The sequence below is a fragment of the Mizuhopecten yessoensis genome, unplaced genomic scaffold (genome assembly GCF_002113885.1).
Source record: "Mizuhopecten yessoensis strain PY_sf001 unplaced genomic scaffold, ASM211388v2 scaffold431, whole genome shotgun sequence".
In the NCBI taxonomy this organism is placed as follows: Eukaryota; Metazoa; Mollusca; class Bivalvia; order Pectinida; family Pectinidae; genus Mizuhopecten; species Mizuhopecten yessoensis.
In genome coordinates, this window is record NW_018403543.1 from 2,038,838 (window position 1) to 2,061,622 (window position 22,785).

General features: G+C 35.7%; 1 protein-coding gene across 2 annotated transcripts in view; it reads right to left on the reverse strand.

Moving 5' to 3' along the window:
* Positions 1–22,785, reverse strand: part of LOC110449240 (cholinesterase 1-like) — a 149,690-nt gene that overhangs the window by 21,119 nt on the left and 105,786 nt on the right. For both annotated transcript variants that reach the window (XM_021495984.1, XM_021495992.1), the window contains exon 3: positions 890–1,040. In XM_021495984.1, coding sequence (XP_021351659.1) covers positions 890–1,040 — 151 coding nt within the window. The remainder of the gene's footprint in view (positions 1–889; positions 1,041–22,785) is intronic.

Sequence of the window (22,785 nt, forward strand, 5' to 3'; positions counted from 1 at the left end):
CCATTCAGCTGTTCCGTCCTTCTAGAACACGTCGGTGATACTAGGGACTTATTGGAACACAACCCAAATTCGTCATAAGTACCGTAAAATACAAGGGCAGTTGCGTAAAAACCCTTCATTGTAATACCTTCACAAAAGTAACAAGAGTACTGGTTAATTTCAAATAAAAATGGCTATCCAGGCTCGTGGACCAAGAAAGCCACAAGCAGTGTCTACCGCCTTGTTTCTTGGAAGATGGACGTAACATACACACATGTGATTGTCCCTGCAAAATTTGGTAGTACTATTTTTTTTAATTCGTTCATATTTTATTGAAGTGGTAAAGAAATAAACCTCAGATCAATCAAGAGTTTTGTTTTTAATGTAAGGATTCAAGATGGCCGCCCTGGCTGCTGATCGACTGACACGTGTACCCATAAACGTTTAAATATATCGAAGATAGTCGAATGACATCTCTTGGGGGCCATCACTTGACACTGCAGGAATAGTTTTGTTGACATTCGGAACAGTCCACATTAAAGTAGAAAATAATGATGGAAAAGAAAATCCAATGATCAGCTGAATGTTTTCCTCGATGCTGCTAATTGCAGTGAAGTGGTACATTGTATATACAAATTCTGGAATTCGTGCCAGACACAATCCATATTATACAATGGCTGCACATCAAAGGCTTAATGTCACGTTTAAGTCTCGCCGCGTTGTACAATTTACGTAGGCTCAAATTGAAAATAATCAACACCGAGGCAAACGTTCCTAATCGCTTTGTACTCTTGTGACCGAACTCAACTCGACTGGGACTTCAAACGTGTTTCAATATCATATCATATTTCTTAGACTTTTTTACCTAGTGTGTCATCTTTTTCACAAAGTGATTAAGCTACGAACTTACCAAGCGCTCCAATCCTGTAGTTGATTGAAACAACCACAATGTCTTGCGCCGCGAGAGCACTTCCATCGAAGATGGCGCCCATACCCGTGTAATACGAGCCTCCGTGTATAAAGACGAGTACCGGCAGAGGGTGTGCAAAATGATGTCCTTTCTGTAATGAGAACAAGACATATTATATTCATGGCAGTTTCTGAGAGACTTTGAACAATTCAAATGCAACACATCAGGTAATTTATTAATATTCTGATAATGGTTTAACGGTTCACGTTATCGTTTATGCAAACTGCATCCTATCTAAATAAACAGTTCACCGCCAAATCAAGAAACAGACAAATTGATGCAAATGAAAGTGTTATCCTAACAAGGTTAGTTTAACACAGTCGTATGACATGATCAACGAAGTGAGAAGAGAACACGTTTACTGGAATGTTATGTAAAGTTCAGCAGGGCCGTTAAGTGACACGCAATAGAATATAGCAAACATGTTGTTCATGTAAAATCATCTTCAATACAATCGGAAAATGTTGAATATAAAAAACAGGTTTGCTTAAGGAAAACGAACATTTGTTTTGATTACAATTATCATTCATGCCTAGTTGGAATATCAACGGGTGAATTGTGTAATTATTTTTAATTGTTTGTACAAGCATATTTCTCAGTAAACATTTTATCAAGGAATTGTAGTTGAGTGTGTAAGCTACGTATAAAACTGTACTAATGGTAAACTAAGCATATGGCTTCATCGAGTACGCTTCTTGTCACATGTATGCGTCTACGTGTAAACACGGTTTTATGTTAATATCCGTAAATATACTTTATACTGGGACATTTTCGCCCTTCGCCTGTAGAATCCATATTCGCAACGTTATTGACATTATGCGATCTTGATATCAACTGAGGCCAACTTAAGAAGTGCATTACACAAGTTCTAGTTCAACGGACTGATCAGTGAATAGTACGCGGTGACTTCGAGACATAGGTATACTGACTGTTTTATTACACCTGTGGGTTCTACTGTGTATTAGTACAGGATGATATTGTTTCTGTTATATCCTAGTTCTATTGATTGATTGAGTTGCTTTACGTCCGCTTCGTGACCGCATAGCTCGGTTATCAAGCAGATGAACGCATCTTAGTTTGATTATCTAAGTATATAAAGGACACATATTAGTCAAGAATATAAGTAGAAGAAAAAAAAATATACAGGACGTTTTGTGGTGTCATATTTTAATCACCTGGGAAGGTGATGAACCAAATATAAGATTGAACATTAGAATTCGTGACATTGTCCTAATCTCTATTTTAATGAACAAATCATTAAAAGTACGAAAAGCCTGAAACTTCATCAAGGATGAGATAACATTCTGTTGCGTGAACTTTCGCCGAAGGTCAGAAAGATACAGGAAGAAATATTAATTAGTAACAAGGTTCATAATTATCATTTGCAGTTGCAAAACGGCGACCGTGAAAACCGCCAAGTTTGTTTTAGCAGCGTCATGTTATAAAATATTACCATTTGTAACTTATTGTATTACAGAAGGAACGAAAAAGGAAGGAAGAAAAGCAATTGTGTCAATGGGTTAAATAACGAGTAATGAAATTGTTTTATATAAAAGATATCCAAACACAAAGTTCCCTTTTGTATTTGTAATAGTGAAATATAGGAATCGTTGACAGATTTAACCTAAACACACCTGTAGATGTAGGAAGGGGATGGATAATTCGTTCATTTAAGAGAGGTTGACAAGAATTACTGAAACTATTTATAGGAACAAAAACAAATACAATGAAGAGTTTGTACCCATAAACATGACAACTGATACTCGACTGACGTTCACACTAATGATTAAAAACCTGCCATTAAATGAAACGCAATAGCTTAGGTGAATCGTTTTATAGGCAAGAGATGATATCAATATAAACATTGTCATATAAATGACACAATTTAATCATTCCAGCAACTCGAAAACCATTCTAATACTGAAAGTAATATCGCATCAAAGAGTCACTGAAACAAGTACATGAAGGTCAGTGGTCTTGGGGCAACACTCCTCAAGAACTTATTTTCGAACACAATTGCCAATTTTTGTCATTTCCCAGGAGAACCATTTAGCGGCAGCAGTTTTGAGCAAACATACTTGTTCATCAAGAGGTTGGTAACCCCTAGCGCCCTCTGTCGCTGTTATTGGTTTAAATCTTGACGCATGGAACGTTTAAAGATTGGTGTCCTTTTACTAGCGGTCCTTCATTCCGGACTCTTAACAAAGATACTGCACTATACTAGATGTTTAATTTTTAAAACTCTGTCTCGGCAGATAAACAATATGCCAAGATTGGTGTAACGGCTAGGGGTATCCTTCAATACGTAACTATGTCTCCTTCCCATCCACAATGTTATTGGATCAATATTTTACTAATTAAACTTCTCAGTGCAGCTTGTTGACTTTCTCGGTCGCAGGGATATATTAAATGATCATACTGTTTGGCTTCCATGGAACATTGCGGTCGTAATTTGAAATATTTAGCTTTCTTTGTTATATAAAATAAACTTGAATACTAATACAAATGAAGATGTTAACAGTTCTTAATTATTAAGATATTTGAAATATTTGAAATTAGACTTGACCCTCAGATAAACATGGATGGTGAATTCAACCTGCACAACACACCTACATATATATACATATTTATCACCTACATTTTGATTTCATTTTGTTAAGAAGACTGATTTCTTTTTCAAAAACTGTTTCCCCCAGATTTGAGACTTGTGAAAACCATTGTTACCACATCAAAAAACACCAAACTATGCAAAAAAACATGATTTGTAACCCAAAATTTGACCCCCGCAAGTAGTATTTTTTTTCTTAAAATCCATCTGAAATTAAATACCGCTTACTCGGTAACAGAAATACTCACGTTTTAGCATAGGTCATCCCGTTGGATTCTTCACAATATTTATACTTGTGCTGAGTACACAAATAGACTACATGAAAAGCTAGCTTTTGTTGTGTAGACTGTAGTTGTAAACTGTAGTCTCAAACCAAATTCGATTTTCTCTTTGAAAGATTATGAAGCCCACATAGTCCACTTCATCATGTATATGCCAATTTTAGTGCTGATTTCTTTTATTTTGATACATGTTATATTACAGGGGTTATTCATTGTATATAGATATCACCCATGGCCATCGTACGTTACTGTACACTGCTACCTTAGTGTGAGAGGAAACCGGAGAACCCGGAGAAAACCCCATGTGATCGCACCTATAAGTGGTTATAGATACAGTATGACAAACAAAATTAAACTGCACCATACAGCTGTTTCGATGATGCCTTGCTCCTAAAAGGTTGAACCCAAATTTGTTCTAAACAAAAACGTTGAGATAGAATGGGTTGAAAGATAGATGTGGGGAAATAACAGAGTTAAAGCTTCACAGTACACAATAAATGGATTGTTTTATAATAGAATGTCAATCAAACAACCACATCGAACACTTTCCCAGCAGCAACAATGGTCGTTTTCTCCTAAACGTTTGACGAAGGAACAATATCGGGAAAATAATCGGGCAATAAATATTCATCCGGAGGTAGATATTAGCCGTGATTACTGTTCTGGGTCCCGATATACCGTGATTGAGTTTGGCACCATACCATTAACATTGACACTGGTTGTAGTGTGTGAATATTTAGAGCTTGACCCAGACACAAAGCAGATACACTAAAATTACCCACATTGTTTGTTAAAGTTCGGTCGAGCACAGCCCTACTGTTGTTAGTCAGTTTATTTTGTCACATAATTGCTGTAATTTTTAAAATAGCGGTAGAAATACAGAGTCCGTACATTAAAATCGCTTAATAACCCTCTGAGGTTTCTTCTAGTTCAAACGCACTTTACAGGTGTATGTATACTTGTGTTATGTTTCAACGTTAATTTCTCCGATACGAGTGTAATGGATACTTGCACGAAATATAAATGACTTTGCACTGACAACAGTGCCCTAAAGTGTATCAATGAGAGCAAATATAGCATAGGAAGTGCTACATAGATTACTCATATTTCGCATGGCATACAATGTATAATTTTGTCTGGTATCGTGCGCAACGGACTTGGGGCATTGTGGGGCATTTTCGACCTCATTAAAAAAAATCCAAATCCAAATTGAATTAACTTACTATTTTTATTTATTAACATCATATTGATTTATTGGGGCAATCTTTCCTGGTGCAGCTATTTTCAATGTGCATGCGTAGATGTTCCACGATAGCAACAATAACAATAGCCAAATTATGGTGCTTTTGGAGAGTTTGCATGCAGAAATGAAAGCCTCCGCATGTTGCAATCAAAAATTCCTTTCTACGAAAGAGCATTGGTATGTCAATATTTACGCATGCGAAATACACTTTTGGTTGGTGCATGCGGAGACTTTAAAAAATTAACAGTGTTTATAATTAATTTGCTTCAAAATTGCAAATTTTCAACGTTATGTTATGTTATATATCCTGTACCAGTTGTAGGGTTATATTTGTGTACCTCATTCATTCCAGATTACGGATATAATAACTAATTCAATATCCGTGATGAGGCCGAAAAAATAACCCTTAGCGCCCCTAGACGTTTTCAACTATCACGTGATTGAAACAACTTATAATCAGATTTTTGTCTGCTATTAGCACGAACTTGCCATATATATTTGATCATTTTTCTGTTTTTCAATCTGTCAGGATACCGGTAAATGATACTGGTCTCAGAAACATCATAAGAATCCATATTAACTACGTATTATCGCTTGATTGCTAGCTGTTGAACAAGCAGGTGTCCAAACCTCTTATTTCTGTTCTAAGTAGCATTAACTCAAACTTACACCTGTACTGTGACACTGTATACTCCGGAAGAAGAATCAATTGAATATGACTTTTGAAGAACTCAAAATAATTGTGCTACGACAAAAGCTTCCTCAAAAAATCTGATTTTCCCACTTTTCTACCAATCATACGTAGTACATAATTGTAGCAAACTGAGGGACTGCCTTTATTGCAAGAGCTTGCTATTCCAAGAATAGCAAGCGAAAGGCGATATAACTATATGTTTGTATAGTTGACAAATGCTAAGATCTCCGGGAGCCGGTATGGGTCATCGAAAAACGATTACATGGTTGTCGTAATAAAGACTAATTATCTAGTAAAATCGACAAAGTAAGTCGTTATTAGGAAAAAAGCAATTGAGAGACCCATGTCGTTAGCTATGTCTTTCAAATGAGATAGTGAGTCAATATGTTTTTACATTCTGCAACTAGCATGCATTGATAAAGTTGACTTTCCGGACAAAAGTGGTTAATATTTTGGAAAACATTCAACATGACCAACTTCAGAATATGACTGTAAAAGATTGTCAAGCGCCGCTCGGATTTTGATTGTTACAACTCGATGGATAGACCAGGTAGTGGAAATTGTTTTTGAAGTAAGCATCTGTATAGTGTCATGTTGTGATATTAGTGTCAAGAACGTCTTTTTATTCGTCTACATCCACCAACGCAAAACGTCTGAATAGTTAATCAACTAGTCCCACGATCTACCTCCATCAACCTCTGCCTAATTGAGGTGATGACAACCAAAGCACTGACACTTAAACAGTATGGTCAACTCAGTCAGTCCTTTAGGATATATGAAAAAAAATAATCAAAAGGACTGAGAAAAAAATGAAACAAATTTAAGTAGCATTCTGAAAATTTTGTCGTTATCAAAAATATCAGAGGCACAAAATATGTTTAAAGAATACATCACATGTACTTTTTCACCACCGATAACATATCCAATAGGAAGCTTTTCATTGTTCGTAAAGGATTAGTGTGTGTATTCTTTACGAGCTGTTCGACATCCCGTACTGATGGGTGTGTGCCCACCTATCAGAATCTGGTGTAGCACCAGCTATTGCCTGCCCATACCTCTCCTCTTGTGTATATACAGCGAGGAGGTAAATTAAATAGCTCTAAACACCCGGTGATAGGCCGTAATTAAGTTTGTCGTTGAAGTTCAAACAGGATAATTACTTCATTTCACCCTCGTTATTCCCTCCACTAAAGATCCCATAACAACACACACCCACGGAGCTTTATATTACCGGTGTAAAGTGGAATTCAGGGAAACACACTTGAGAAACGACATAACATGTATCTACAACGTAGGAGAGAACACAGTGGTCCTGTTCTGAAGAAATCAAACGACTTCATGTTATCTTGTTTTGTAAATTTCCAATTAAAATGTTTCCACGTCCGTCTGATATCGATTGTGCGCGAGATATGTAATCTAACACTCGTCGACGGAATGCGAACACTTCAAATATGCATTTGTTTTTATATAATAAACCTGTACTTTCTAAAGTGCAATCACATTGAATGAATTTTGATTCACCTGTATTCCAGTTATATTTTGTGTTTGTGGGCAGTGACTGCCGCATAGCGTTCGGAACATTTGGACATACTCCAGTTTTTGCTACATATTTCTTTATCAAAAGGGAACATCGATTGATGTCGGAACAGATCTGTTTTTGGCCTTGGCTTTCGAATCAATAGTCTTTTATGCAGGTCTGGCATTTAAACAAAGTTAAATCAAGTTTGATTTAGCAGCCGTTGACTTTAACCACAAAGAAAAAGAGCATTGATCCATGTCTCGAAGACGTTTTCTACACTTGAACATTCATAACAAATTCTGTCGTTGCCAGATACAACACTAGTGATGTCTATCATGGTCACACAGACGCTTTGTAACAGAGACGACTACGAGTTACGAGTTTTTCGGGTATTTTAGACACCTTCGTTTTGAAATAAAATTTTAAAGAAAGGAATAGGCAACTACAATCATAAATATTGTTTTCAATTAAGTATACGATATTTGAGAATAGTGTAATAGCTTTAATTATAAGTCAAAGATAATTCAAGTAACAAATATTATGTCACTGTAATGCGGAAATTCAATTGATTTGTATTGCATACGCCAATTTCATGCCTGAAATTACCAATAAATGACCTTGGCAAGACTTGCATATGCTATCCTAGACAGAACACATGTACATGTTTTACTTGATGATGATTCAAATTGGTGTAAGATTATATATTGTTGCAAAGGTTGGCGATCGATGAACCCCCTCTGCTCTGATAAGCCATTCCCAATAGTAAAGTCACTGTAGCGTTTCATTTCTTAAAGCCAAAGCCTTGCTTCTGCTGCTAACTGATTTAACGGCTTCTTATCCTTAACCCATTTACACCATATGTATGATTCTTAAGTAAGAATACCGTATATAAGAATAAATAAGTTACTTCGAAAATGCTTGTAATGTATTCATGCTTATAAAGAAGCCCTGTGTTTCTCTTACCCTGGACAGGTGTATCCGCACTTTTACCGGTGTGAGATTTCCTTGTCTCACCCTTAGGATGAGATGGGTGGGTTTCCCTATTCATAACAATGGTATGACGTCAGTTCAACAATACAATGACGTTACTTAAACAATTCATCGACGTCACGTCAACCCTGAATTAAGCATGTAACGTTATCATAACATTGTGTATATGATACACATCGGGAGAACAGGGTAAGAGAAAACGAATCATTCACCCCCTTGTATCCTCGGGGAAAGATTCTTAAGTTGCCAAACACTCGGCATAGCCTCGTGTTTAGCAACATAAGAATCTTCCCCCTCGGGTTGAGATTCCCCTATCTCAACCCCAAGGGGGTGAAAGATTCTATTAATCTCATTGGTTAAAATTTTATGTCTGTCTCTCTGGTATAAAGAAATCTGATATATGTCCCGCCTGTACAAGGAAATTCTATATCTGCCCTCTGGTATGACAAAAAACGCTATGTCTGTCCCTTTTGTAAAAAAAACATTCTATGTTGCGTTCTCCAATATCGCCAATTCGTCAACGTATGACTCCAAAGTGGTATTTTAGGCCAAAAGAAGGAAATTCATCTTAAAAGTGCTCCGAAACACAGTAAATTGTACAGAATAAAGCAAAACCCTTTATTTCGTGAAAAATTTACTTTTGACGACAGCTGATAAATTTTCTCAAATAACCTTTTCATGAAAATCATGTCGGAATAAACTCTAGTAACAAGGTTACAACCACCCTTTAGGGTCGATACTCCTCCAGCTTAATCAACCAGCCTTTAGGGTCGATACTCCTCCAGCTGAGTCAACCACCCTTTAGGGTCGATAATCCTCCAGCTCAATCAACCACCCTTTAGGGTCGATACTTCTCCAGCTGAGTCAACCACCCTTTAGGGTCGATACTCCTCCAGCTTAATCACCCAGCCTTTAGGGTCGATACTCCTCCAGCTGAGTCAACCACCCTTTAGGGTCGATACTTCTCCAGCTGAGTCAACCACCCTTTAGGGTCGATACTCCTCCAGATGAGTCAACGACCTCGTTACGAAAATAATCATTATAAATACGAAGTAAGCAAGCACCTATTTACAAATTTAGTTCAATGATGCAGAAACATAACGAAATATCTTTTACTACACCGTGTGATCATTTTTTTTATTTAGGAATCGCTAGTGGTACTAAGCCCAAAAAAATGGAAATTAATTTCAAATGTGTTCCATGTGTAGAAAAGGCCTTTTTTGCGTTAATACGAGTTTCGTAAAAACCGTTCCAGAATATGTTAAGGTACACATTTACGACCGACCCCTATACTGATGTGCTATCTGCATGTTGGCCCCTTCGTTGTTTTACACCCACGGTATTTATGTCCGTGTGTCTCCTTTATTGTTCTATACGAACGTGTAACATGTATCTACATCTACGGATCTCTGTTAGCCTATCGTGTCAACCACCTTTGAAACAGTGAACTCGACGCAAAAAAAGGTAACGTCCAATGTTATAAAGCTGCATCAGCCCCAAGACAGACATACAAGCAGAACATCCAGACAAATGGTCCATGTTAATGAGAAGATAGTTAATACGATTACGTTACAAACTGGATCTTATCTTAATGTAATACCCTCATCTGCGGAAGGCAACACTGTTACCTGGGTAATGTTGAAATGACATGCATTACCTGTCTGCTGCCTACCCCGTGCTGGTGCGAACCCAATATAAGTCTACATACAATGCAGCGCAATGGTGGCTTCTCCCTCATTATAAAGATAAGGAAAGTAGTTTGTGGCGGTTGACGGTTGCCAGACACAGTATTACAATCTATGAAAACCCGATGATGATCGAGTAACGAAAGTGGTCCTGATAATATTCTAAAATTAAAGCAAAGACCATTTTATAACTCTTTGTGCAGCTTGTAGATGTCTTAGATAGACCTGTCACTTGCTGATGTATTTGCTTTTAAACTAGATATCCCTCAAAATCAAAGAGACCATGCGATAAAAGACATTGGAAATAACATAAATATTAAACTTCAAAAACATCCTTTCTCGAACGGCTTTGGCCATAGGTAAAACTACGAAAGCCGTACATAAACCATAACGTTATCTGATAAGGTGAGTGGCGTTGACAGACAAGATGAGATAGGAAGTTGAGGAAGAGCAGTCAACCTATTATCTCGAAATGTCCGGTGGCGACTTGGCGTGATACAGTATAGAAAACCCCAATGAAAATATTTTCGAAATGAAAATGTTTAAGAAACAGATATGTTCTGAGTCATATAAGTCTGTGCATTAGTCTAAAATAATACCCATTAGCTTTCTTACGTATGACGTGCCGCTGAGAATGAAAAAGCAGAGAATAATTAATGTATATCAAAACTATGGAACGGAGGCAAATGTTTTCCGGGGAGGTATTCACCGTAGGTAAGGCAACCGTTGACCGCACATAGCACGCCCATAGCATAGTAAGAGTTTAATTGTTAGTCATCCATTAATTTTGAGACAGTTCCTTTGCTATTGCTGTCTATTGACCACTATTATAACTGTTACGTTACGGTCTAAGGAACGCATTTATCCGGGATAACTCCGATACTCATGAAAATACTTTTGCAAAGCGAACAGTGGCCTTTAATCTACCTTGGTAGAGAAGAAGTATTTAAAGTCACACTATAGGTAAATTTCAAAGAAGTAAGAAGTGAAATTGCCATTAATGTCATATCGTAGGTAAATGTCATTTAATGTAGATACCATTATTTTTATATCGTAGGTAAATGTCATTAAATTAAGCAAAGAAGGTATAACTATTGACATATCGTATGTGGATGTCATTAAAATTTGCAATTGAGATACCATTATTGCCATATCGCAGATAAATGTAATTAAATTCAGTAAAGAAGATACCATTTTTTTCATATCGTGGTTAATTACAACTTGCCTTTAAACCTATGGGACGTCACGACACTCTTATTTGGAACCAAACTTAACACTCTGTTTGCATGTAACACTAGAAAATAAAAAAATGGCTAATGTAACTGAAAGAGGCATTGTTTAATGGTCCTTAAGGACGCTGTCACTCCAAGAGACGTTTATCTGCTAAGATGAGATGAATCCTCGACTACAGACCCTAATCCAAATAAATCTCTCTGAAATAGAACTTTTGATTAAAATGAATCTATTTTAACAGGCTAGTTCATTTAAACGAACTTTTCCACTCGAACATTTTATTTGAACGAACTTCTTTCTCGAGGGGATCGCCTGTAAAGTAATATGTTCCATGCAATGGTTGATATCTTGCATGAATCATTGCTCTTGTATCGCACTTGGATCAAGAAAGCAATATGGCTAAATATCATCACCAGTACATATATTTTCTAACAGACTGCTCAATTGTGTGCACATATTTCTGTTTGAACGAAAACAGTTAAGATTTCAATATGAGATTAGTTTGAATTATTGAACCGTTTTCAAAGTTAAATGTTTCTAATTTAGTTTTCTATAATGCACCACGTGCTTTTCATCAAGATCTTTACTGCTTCAAAGTTTTGCGTAGGAAACATGACCATTACTATTGTGATGAAGGGAACCGATGGGTGACAGTGGACTGTACAAACACCATGCATGATACAATTACAATAATTTAATATAGTAGAGCGGTATAGTCTCAAATGATTCAGATCTAATTACCACAGATTATACACAAGTTGTTTTTGTGCATCGCAATATGTTCATTGAACATGACTTACATTTTGCCCAGCTGTTGTATTTTAAACTTTCATAAACAATGCCAAAATGGCTTGACATATTTTTCACTCGATCGATTTTTATTATATTTTGCAAATTGCTGCCTTTCTGTTAACGATTAGTCTACACCTACCCCATTTCCTGCTTTTATATTTAAACGTTTACAAGAATTTTGACAAATAAACCCAACAAAGCGTCTAATAGAATACCATCAATCAGTCTTGTTTTTGCTTAAATCTTTTAAGCTGTTGCAAAAAGGTCAAAATATTATCTCGAATAAGATCACTATTGTTAAATAACATCTTCACGCCTATATGCAGTAAATCAAGAGAACAGGTATTACATGTAAGAAATGTCCCGTTGGGAATTCAAATTGAAAAACTCAGGTTTAATATGAAAAAAAAAGAAAAAAACTACACTGATGAGCATCATTTGAAACGTCGACCTTCACATCTTAACAACATGTTGATTTAGAATTAACTCTGTCCCTGATTTTACTATTTTACATCACGCCATAAACATTAAATGATGTCTCGTGATGATACACATGTAATGTCATATTTAAGTCAGGATAGGAATGAAGTACCTGGGTCGTTCACGTTAAATTATCTCGAGAAAATAAAGGACATTCAAGAATGATTACTAATATACGACTGTAATCTCTGGAGTCGATAAACCTTATCCTAGAACGCTAAACCACTTTGCTGACACGTCATTACAAATGTAGCTTGCCGTCGTTTTTTTCTATTTGACGCCACACAAATATTGACAAATATTGAAAAAATAAAAAAAGGGATAATGTTAAGCAACATCATTTATATATATGGTTTCATCAATGTACGTCAGATATAGTTGTCCTCTGTATTGAATCGCCTGTCTAGCCATAAATGTATAGCTTACACTCGATGTACAAAAATAATTAGACGCCATATGAAAAAAAAGATATAAATTATTTGTGTCATCGTTAAAATGTTTGAAATATGACGTGAATCGCATTCTTGACGTTACATTATTTAGTAGTTATCACAGGAATCAAAACTGCTAACTAACCTGATGCGTTAAATATTCTTCTGCCTAATATGGTTCATAGGCTTTCTCTATACTTCTGCGATAGATATGGACACATCATATGTTGATAATATTGTTACGTCATAAACACCGTAATAATCGTATCAGACTGTCCTTGCTTAAAACAATCAATCGATTTGCAAGAAAGAATTTATAAATTTTCATGAGAAATTGACATCCATTTAGTAACACATTATGAACTTACTTACAAGAAAGTAAGAAATTTAAGTGGACAGTCCATGGTAACCCTTAGCCCATCGCACAACACAATTGGCTAGCAATTATAAATAATACAGGAATGATATTAATATACGAAATAACTATTACCGTACCAATAACCTTACACCTTGTACCTCGTACCGTAGACAATAACAAGAACGTTACACGGACTTCATGGCATTATTGAGCTATTTGGAATAATTAATCGTATATTTTCTATAGGAAAGGAAGATCAACGCCTATGAATATTAAATATTAGCGTCAACCCCGCTTAGATTTTCATAGCAAGGTGATTTATTGGAAACCATTAACATCAGGTCCACAATTCAGCATACAAGTGCGATGTCTTTGTTCGATCCTTAAATGAAACTTGATCGTAGTCATGGGCATCGGCATAACAACAATCCAACTAACTACAACGCGACGTCATGGTATAGGGCCTTGACGAGACTCTAAAGGACTCCTTTGGTGGTCAACATGTTTATACCACACTCTTTGCTGCTTCTTATTGAATTGTGGACATTTCAAGACATTCACCTAAAACTATTCCTGATAAACTTTGGCAATTTACTAGGAGTTTCCTTATCACAAAGATACAAATAATCCATAATTTGAAACTACAAGATTTCACTAGAGAGTCCAAAGTAGCGAAATGCTCCTACTTTCATCTGGAATGATAACTTAAAGATACCGATTGATTCTGTGGAAGATTACGGCAGACAATGGACAAAACGTCAACATATTAAATTGTATTCACTTTCAGAGTGGGTTAAATGAATCAGCTCAAAAAGAAATAGGAGCTGGAACTCTAAAATGAGAACAAATCAGCTTGTATTTATGGGCCCCTATGTCAAAACGCTCTCGGTGTTTGTGTGTAGGTGTGTCAACAGACAAAGCATCTAATAACTCGATTTAATGTTGCAATCACTGCAGCATTTCCTGCTTGCAAAAAGATCCGGGCTTTCCCGGTAACAAAGGAAACCATACCTACACATTTTTCAATTTTACAAAAGACGGGATACTAGTTTTCATCCTTTTTGTATTACAATTTTCCCGAGTAGCAATCAAAAATAGGAATAAGGACTTGCCTCTTTTAACGGGTTCCGAAACTTTAAAGGAATCTTTCAGATAATGTAACAGAGCAGTTATCCAGTTTTTTTTCTTAAAGTACCATTTTTATACCATTTAATGAGGATTATAACCGTAATGTGACACTTTATACTGTTGCAGAGGAATTTTTTGGATATTGATTTTTCTTTTGTTTATCAATCCTGAACAGTCTTTGTGTTATGACTATTTCTTCCTTTCGAACATTGCTTTCATTTACACTACCAGACATCATACCAAACTGTAGGAACACTTTTGATCTTTAATCATAAAGCGTTATTTTGTAAGAAATGCACGGCAATAAAAAATATCATTTGTTCTAAAAACAACTGTATCATGATCACTGTTCTGCTGAGGACAAACTCGCAACACACGCTTTCGAGAGATGCTGGTTGATAAAGAATACCGACAGTTTTGAGCCCTCATTAATATTTCATTGGTAAATACTCTCTTTCCTTGTGCGATATGAAAGTCGACGTTTTTCATGATACCCATCTGCTTTTTTCTCTGATCGTAATCTGCCCTACTTTCGCAACAATTACAGTTTTGTTCATATCTTGGTACTTTATTGCTCTTTATTAGGTGGTTTTGGGGAATGAAATTATTATAATGTATGTTATAATAGATATATTAAAGAAAGAAAAAAAAACACATAGAAAATAATATTGGAGGACTACTCAAATAGGATAAACATTACTTTGATTCTATATTAGGACGTATATTACTATTACAATTCCATTAGAAATAATATTGTAATGACAACTGTTACAAGATATATATTACCATTACGTATACACCAAATATACCTATAGAAAACTAAAACAGAAGTCCTGCTGATGGATAAAATGTAATATCAGGAAAACTTGACAACTTGAGAAATCCACAGCAGCAACATCATTTATTTTTATTTATCTCTTCCTGGCTTTTACAAGAGGAACACGCAGTACGAATAGGGCATGTTGTGTTTATGGCTAGTATATCTACAATCGTATACTGAATACCAGTCAAAGGGAAATTGTGATACTGTAGAAATAAAAGTATAACGAAAATGACATGAAACCTAACCTAGAAATTTACTGTCTGCTTTCTATGATGCCTTAAGGGAAATTAAAAATGCGCACGCATATAATGTTACATGTATTTCTGCGTACGTACGACAAACAGATGAACATGTGTCAGTTGGAAGGCATCTATACAGAACTGTTTGGCACAGTATAACCGGTTTTTTTCGGCTTTGGTAAAATGCCCTCTAGAAATGGGACGATTTTGAAATGTTATATTGTATCTTCGACCGATAGGTATTATTGGAAGTTGATATACAAGTACTTGGCCGTCTGACCTTAACTGAAAGTCGCCATACCGCACTCTAGTGGCCATCTGGGATTTTTGATCAAACTATTTTTAAAATATTTTCGGTAGCACCATCAAAGAAACACATTTACAATGTTTGCTTAATACCCGTGAAGTAGAACCTTGAAAAAGAATTCAACAGTATGAAATTTTATGCGACGTGAACGAGATCGTTTAAAATATTAATGTGTTTTCTGTTTGTATAAAGAATGAAGAGTTTCTAAACTATGTCGACCGTATAAAGGTTTTTAAAATTCTGTTTCGTAGATTGTAACTTGAATTGTCAGACACTTTAAGAGGTAACAAACCATTATCATATTTGTATGTGTGTCCCCAGGTGTCATGTAAAATCACCTACGTTTATGGCGCTGTCGTCGTTGTTCAGGCGGTTCCAAATTCAGAACTTGTGCATTAGATCCTTAACCGTAAAACCTGACTACCCGGTTATGACTCAACCCAAGGGTGTATTGACTATTTTTTATTTTATTAGACTTTCAGGCAAATTATACAATACTTTGGATGTACACATTAACAAGTAAATATTTCAGCATTCGAAATAGCATCATGGGAATCATTATTGGAAATTAGAATAATAAAACACCCTATTTACACTAAAAAATGCTTGCAGTGACTAAATTAATTTATTTGTCGTAAATGTTTAGTTTTAACAGTAAATCAAAATCCGACACAATTTGAGACTTTCTTTCAAAAGAGTGAACGTTCATGAACCATTTTTGAACTTCAAATTAAATTGCTCAATGTAATAATGTGCATGTTTCACATGTGACGAGAGTGCACGTGATGTGACATCCGCAAACAGTGCATTCAGTTTATCATTCTTTAACATTAACACAGAATTATCCAAAACCGGTCCGGTGACGGAGCCCTGGTGTATAGTACACCAAGTTTACCTGCTTGTTTCCTTTCAGTCTAATAGTAATCAAACAAACGCTATTATTTTATCGTTAATTCCACAAATTTCGAATTGTTAAGGCTAGGGTTAAGAGGCTAATCAGATCTTGAAACATCTAGGACCTTTGTAATGGATCTCTGCACCAAACTCGATAAATTAACACAAAAAAGAGCGGTATGTTGTAATTGTTTAAGAGCTAGGGGTATACTGTGGTGAATGTCTATTAATTTTTGAGTAATTAAGTGGTTTAGTAGAGATTCTGATTGCAAGTAGCCCTCAGATCTACATATTGTTACAGACATGTGTATATAGGATTCTTTCGAAGACTTTTACCTACAACACTTATCAAGGTAATGGCTTGCTAACTACAGAGTGTAGCTCTCTGATTGCTCATAAGGCTAAAGATATGCTAGTTACCACAAGTGAAGCAATACATTATCAATAATGAATGATTTAATAAAATAGGCAATGGTATAATAATTTGATTGCAAATATTTCATTTGTTTGTTGAATCGTAAGACATTGATACCTAATATTCGTTTTATATAGTTCAAATACAGTTAACCTTCTGTTCGTTCAAAAGTTCAAAATAAAAACATTTAACTTAAACATGTCAGGTAATAGATAGCTGTACCATGTTGCAATATCGCTGCGTCCATGGTTCTGACGTGAACGGCGTTATCGTGTGGTCTAGAGGTGACCTATTTGACGAGCAGGTATTGAGTTATGGACGATACAAAAATGTATACCATTTGTGAGATATGATCAAATTAAAATCAAATCATATTTTATGTAGTTGTTACTTTGATGTTAATCCATCTATAGATATGAGAAAAATCCGTTATGAAAGGAATTTTAATTGACATGAGAACTCGGCGTTTATGTAGTGGTACAAATGCCATATAGAGATAACAGTCTGATACACCCCTTCTCCAGATTCTCTAACAAATCGAATCCCTCTAATTCTGTATCAAATTTTAGGTAAAGTTTGAGATTCATACCGACATCTTTTTATTTTTTTAAGACCATTTGCCTCTTTGAGACTTGCTTTTATTACAAAAGTGTCATTCACTTAACAAATACTGTCAGCAATCTACCAAATGTAATCCAAAAATATAGGCATTGATCTAAAAATGAAAGGTCTGCAAAAATGCATTCTATGAAACTTAAGATTACTTTACCCAAATCGGGACACTTTTTAGATAAAAATCAATGATCTTATACCATACTTTCAGTTCAAAAATGTTTGTTCATTTTTCATAAATACAATGTAGATACCATCCACTTTTCATTTCTATTATAAGTTGGTATTTTGGGCGCGTGGTTCTATAAATAGAATGCGAAATACCATCAGGATTACATAGTAACTCGCGTTACTGTATCTTGAAAGGGACACTTCCGGTATTTTGGCTAATATTTGGAGATAAAATATCAATATCAGCAGGAAAGTGTGCGTAGTTGAAATATTTAAAATTCGAAGAGGGTTCTGATTAAATTTCTTCTCCAAAGTAGCCTTAGTTATGATAAAATGGACTTCTGAAAATGATATCCCAACAAGTAGCGTAGCACGGCACACGTAAATCACAAAAGTTTTGTTTTGGTATTTATTCTAAACTTTTAATTGTCTATGTAACGATAATCAGCACTCCATGAAGCTTATCTACAGTTAAATTGTCATAAAGGTATTATCAAATGAAAACTGTATGCATAAAAGTACCTCGTTGCATTGCACAAGTACCGAATTAGGTACAGTGACGTTGGTAAGCAATTTTCAAAGTCAGTTATACTATTACTACAACCTATCTAGTATATAGTTACTACCATAAATCAAACCCACCAACAAATATTCAGCTACAAATACTTTGACCTGCGTGGGCCTTGCTCCAAGTATGATCTGACGTAAACCGTCAAGCTAATTGGATTGAAAGGGTCGGCTACAGATAAAGATGCAAGCATTTCTTACTTATGCAAAAGAAATATGATGCTCATCATATATGTTTATGTATTTATAATAGTTCTGTGAAGTGTAAGGCTATCGATTTTAAACATACTTTAACGATCGGGGGTATTTTAAAATGTTGACATGTTAAGTCACAAACAATGGTTCTCGAGGTTAATGGTAGATACTCCAACTTCTCCTAAAAGTATCATATAATACTGATATCGATCATCTGTGTCTATAATCTATATTTCTAAAACATTCCCCGGTTACTTTATTGAATTCAGCGGTACTAAAAGTAATGCTTTGCGATAACAATTCGTTATAATGAGGACGTTTTTTCACCGAGACACAAACAGATTGTAAATGCATTAAAAACACCCTGATTTCCGAGGGAATTGCCTTTTGATGTCATTCGATATGAGAATGGAATAAAATGTTTTGTTTTATTAGGAAATGAGATGAAATCAGACAATTAGAAACCAACCACTTAAATTTGAAGAAACAAAAACATGTATTGATAGTGCCATACATCAACACAGTGAGTATCCACAACGTAGTAAATTTGATTTGTCATTTGATTTCTATATCAAATATAATTCTCTGTAAATGTCGCCGGTTATATCTGTTAAAAGGAACAAGTCATGACAGGAAAGACATTATAACAATGGAAGACGAGCAGACGGACCACAACAAAAATCTCGGTAAGCTTTCACCACAAATGAGATATTCCGTTTAGTTTCCTAACCACGATAGCCTCTATCAGGTTTTCTCTTAACATAAATTGCCGTAAGGTATCCACAGCTAAAATATAACAATCAAAAAGTCCTGTGTCGTTTGTGATGGGAAATGATAAACAACAGGTCATATCTGTCTGATAGATAATGATAACAACAGAGTACCCACTATCTGTTTAAGTGGTACATGTAAAACTTATGCCAGAAAAATCTTCCCGTCCCAGCCCGTCTGATGTGTAATGATACTGTCGGAAAGCCTACTGCCATTTGAATTGATGATACTTCCGAAGCAACCCCTGTCTAAAACACTATGATACTTTCATAGCGCCACCTTTAGATCGGGGTGATGATACTTCTGGTGCACCCCCTGTCGTTGGGTGATGATACTTCTGTTGCGCCCCCTGTCGATAGCTAGGTTATGATATAACTGTTGCGCCCCCTGTCGATAGCTAGGTGAAGATACTTCTGTTGCACCCCCGGTCGATGTGTGATGATACTTCTGTTGCGCCCTCCGTCGATGGGTGATGATTGTTCCGTTGCGCCCCCTGTCGATAGGTGATGATACTTCCGTTGCGCTCCCTGGCGATGGGTGATGACAAATATACTTTCGGGGGAACAAGCTACCTTTTGATAAATGATACTTACGGAACGTCCCCTAGTCAATGAGAGATGACACTCGCCGATACCTCTATTTGATGGGTAATGGTACTATCTGTAACCTCTATTTGATGGGTAATGGTACTATCTGTAACCTCTATTTGATGGGTGATGATACTTACGGGAGCCTGCCACGTGTTTGATTGATAATACTTGCGGAACGCCCCAATCTGATGGGTGATGATATAACCTAACCCACTGTCTAATTTGCTAGTCTGAAATTAAAACATCCCATCTTGGCTGTTTGCTGTCACCATTTTGCTGATCAGTTTGTTATATGAGAAGAAGGTTAATTACTGGATGAGGCATTCGGCAGGCGGCCACTGTAAAGAAAAGAAATGTCTGTGTCTGCCGATTGCAGACAGCCATAGAATTTGTTTACATCCCTAAACATCTCTACAAGCTTGTTTTCCATAAAGAATATTCCTTAAATTGGCGAAAAGTCATGACGTATGTGATAAAAATGTGCCGTCGTAAACAGATAAATTTGAATTAATGATTTCGTTGGGATATATTCAATAATCAATGCTATTTTAATCTGCAATTGCAAACCTGGAAAATCACAAAGAGGTAACAAACCAGTGCTCACCTACCTTCTAAAAGGTCCCTTGACCCCCAGGGTAGAACCCGACCAAGTGTTTGAGAAAAAAATGAAATGTTTTCGTCAATATTAGCTCAAGGACTACAACTTGAATTCTAGTAACATTAAAAAACGTGTCTTATTAAATTTCCACCGAAACGTCAATTTAAAACAGCCATATAACGCCCAGTAACATTGAGGAAAGTACCTGAATTACACTGCAAATAGCGTAAATCTTCATAGACAGCTATACGGTTCATACATGTAAGAATATCTGCTTTTCAATATGTATAAATATGACATTTATTTCATCACATTGTTTGTTTTGAAGAATATTTATCACTACCTTTGAATAGCCATTTACTCATGTATTCGCAATTATCTTGTACTTATTACTTAATTGAAATAATCATTGCCATTCTTCTCTTCGTTTGTGACTTATTTCTATATTGTAATGGCATTATAGGATCTGTGTATTGTAGGGCGTCAACGATATATCGTGCGACGATATATCGCGCTATTTGAAAAAGGGCAAGATACACAATATTTTTAGGAGATCTCGATACACCAACGATATTTTCTAGATTCGGTCGTTCAGTCTACTCCTATCCGTTCCAACATGGCGAGTGACAGCAATTGTGTAAAACTTGAAGATCATGTTCTTTTTGACTAAGTATATTTCCAGTTGTAATATTGCCATTTTAAATATGCAACATATCTTTTCGCTTTGCTTTTACAATAACATGTACTATTTGTATCGTGATACGTACCGTATCGTGACCACAGTATCGTGATATGTATCGTATCGTGACCACAGTATTGTGATACGTACCGTATCGTGACCACAGTATCGTGATACGTACCATATCGTGACCACAGTATCGTGATATGTATCGTATCGTCATATTAATGTATTGTTGCAGCTCTAGTGTAAAATAAATACAGAATAGCGCTTTGACGTTTGGTTTATTTCATTTAAAGACTTAGCCAATACTAGTGCGAACCAATTAATCAAGGGTTGGTCTTAACACTATTGATCGGGGAATGTTCACCGGAGTATAACTTTCGACTTTTTTGGCCTTCGAGACGGTGATGTGTAATTTTACCTGCACTTTTTCAAAATTGATTTTTGAATTTTCATTCTGGTGGGAAGTACTTTGTGTCTAAATTAAAACACGACTTAAAGAACTTTAAAAAGACCGTAGAATATGATGATTAAATGACAATTTCCCCAACCCTAGAATTTGCCTGTTTTATGATAGGGTCCTTTTGACGTTATATAGCATGACGTTCAAACGTAAACCGCCACTCCCTAACGTATTTCGTCACGTTCTAAATGTCAAGGGCAATTGATTAATAACTTAATGCTTTTGGCGTGGTGTAAAGTTAAATCAATATAGTTTTGATGATATCTCGACATAAGGGCATCTTTGTAATTGTCAGCCGTTAAAACTGAAAACCTTAAAGTAAGTGTAACTTGTCCTAAGTTCTAAAGCAAACTAAGGAAAAACTGCATTTCGCTGACAGTTTCCTATATCTGTGTAGCCTTTTAATATGTTTATATCATGTTGATTTTCATATCACAATCCATAATCATAAGGTGATGTTTGTAGTTATTAACAGAGTATACATCTAAACGATTTACATGTGTAAAGATAATTGCGCAGTAATTGATCATTCATGTTAAACAATGGTTTCCATACATGTGTATAACAAGACTTGTTGTATTACACCACAGTTCGTAGAATATAAATACATGTAGACTTACTTTGTAACGCCATTGTTTGTATGTAAATTACTAAACTTATTTTTGTATATGTAAAAACATATAACTAGACTTTAATAAGATTACTAGACATGTTTTATTACGCCAATATTTATATTTTAATACTAGACTTCTTTTATGACGTCATTGTTTGTATATATACTAATCAAATCAATTCATATCAATTTAATGGCGCCGTGCATCACATAAAATGAATTTGCGTTTCAGAATTTGATACTGAATAATTTTAACTTGAAGACTCGTTTTAATAAGCTCTTTTGCCTCGATTTTGAGAAAAGTATCTCCATAGATTGGGTTCTAAAGGAGCAACTATGCGGGCTAGCTGTATATCCCATATGAGTGTTCCTTAAGGGAAACGGGTATCGTGAAAATGCAGAGGTAGGAGAAATGTTATATCATACAAAGTGTATACATTTGTACATTTGAATA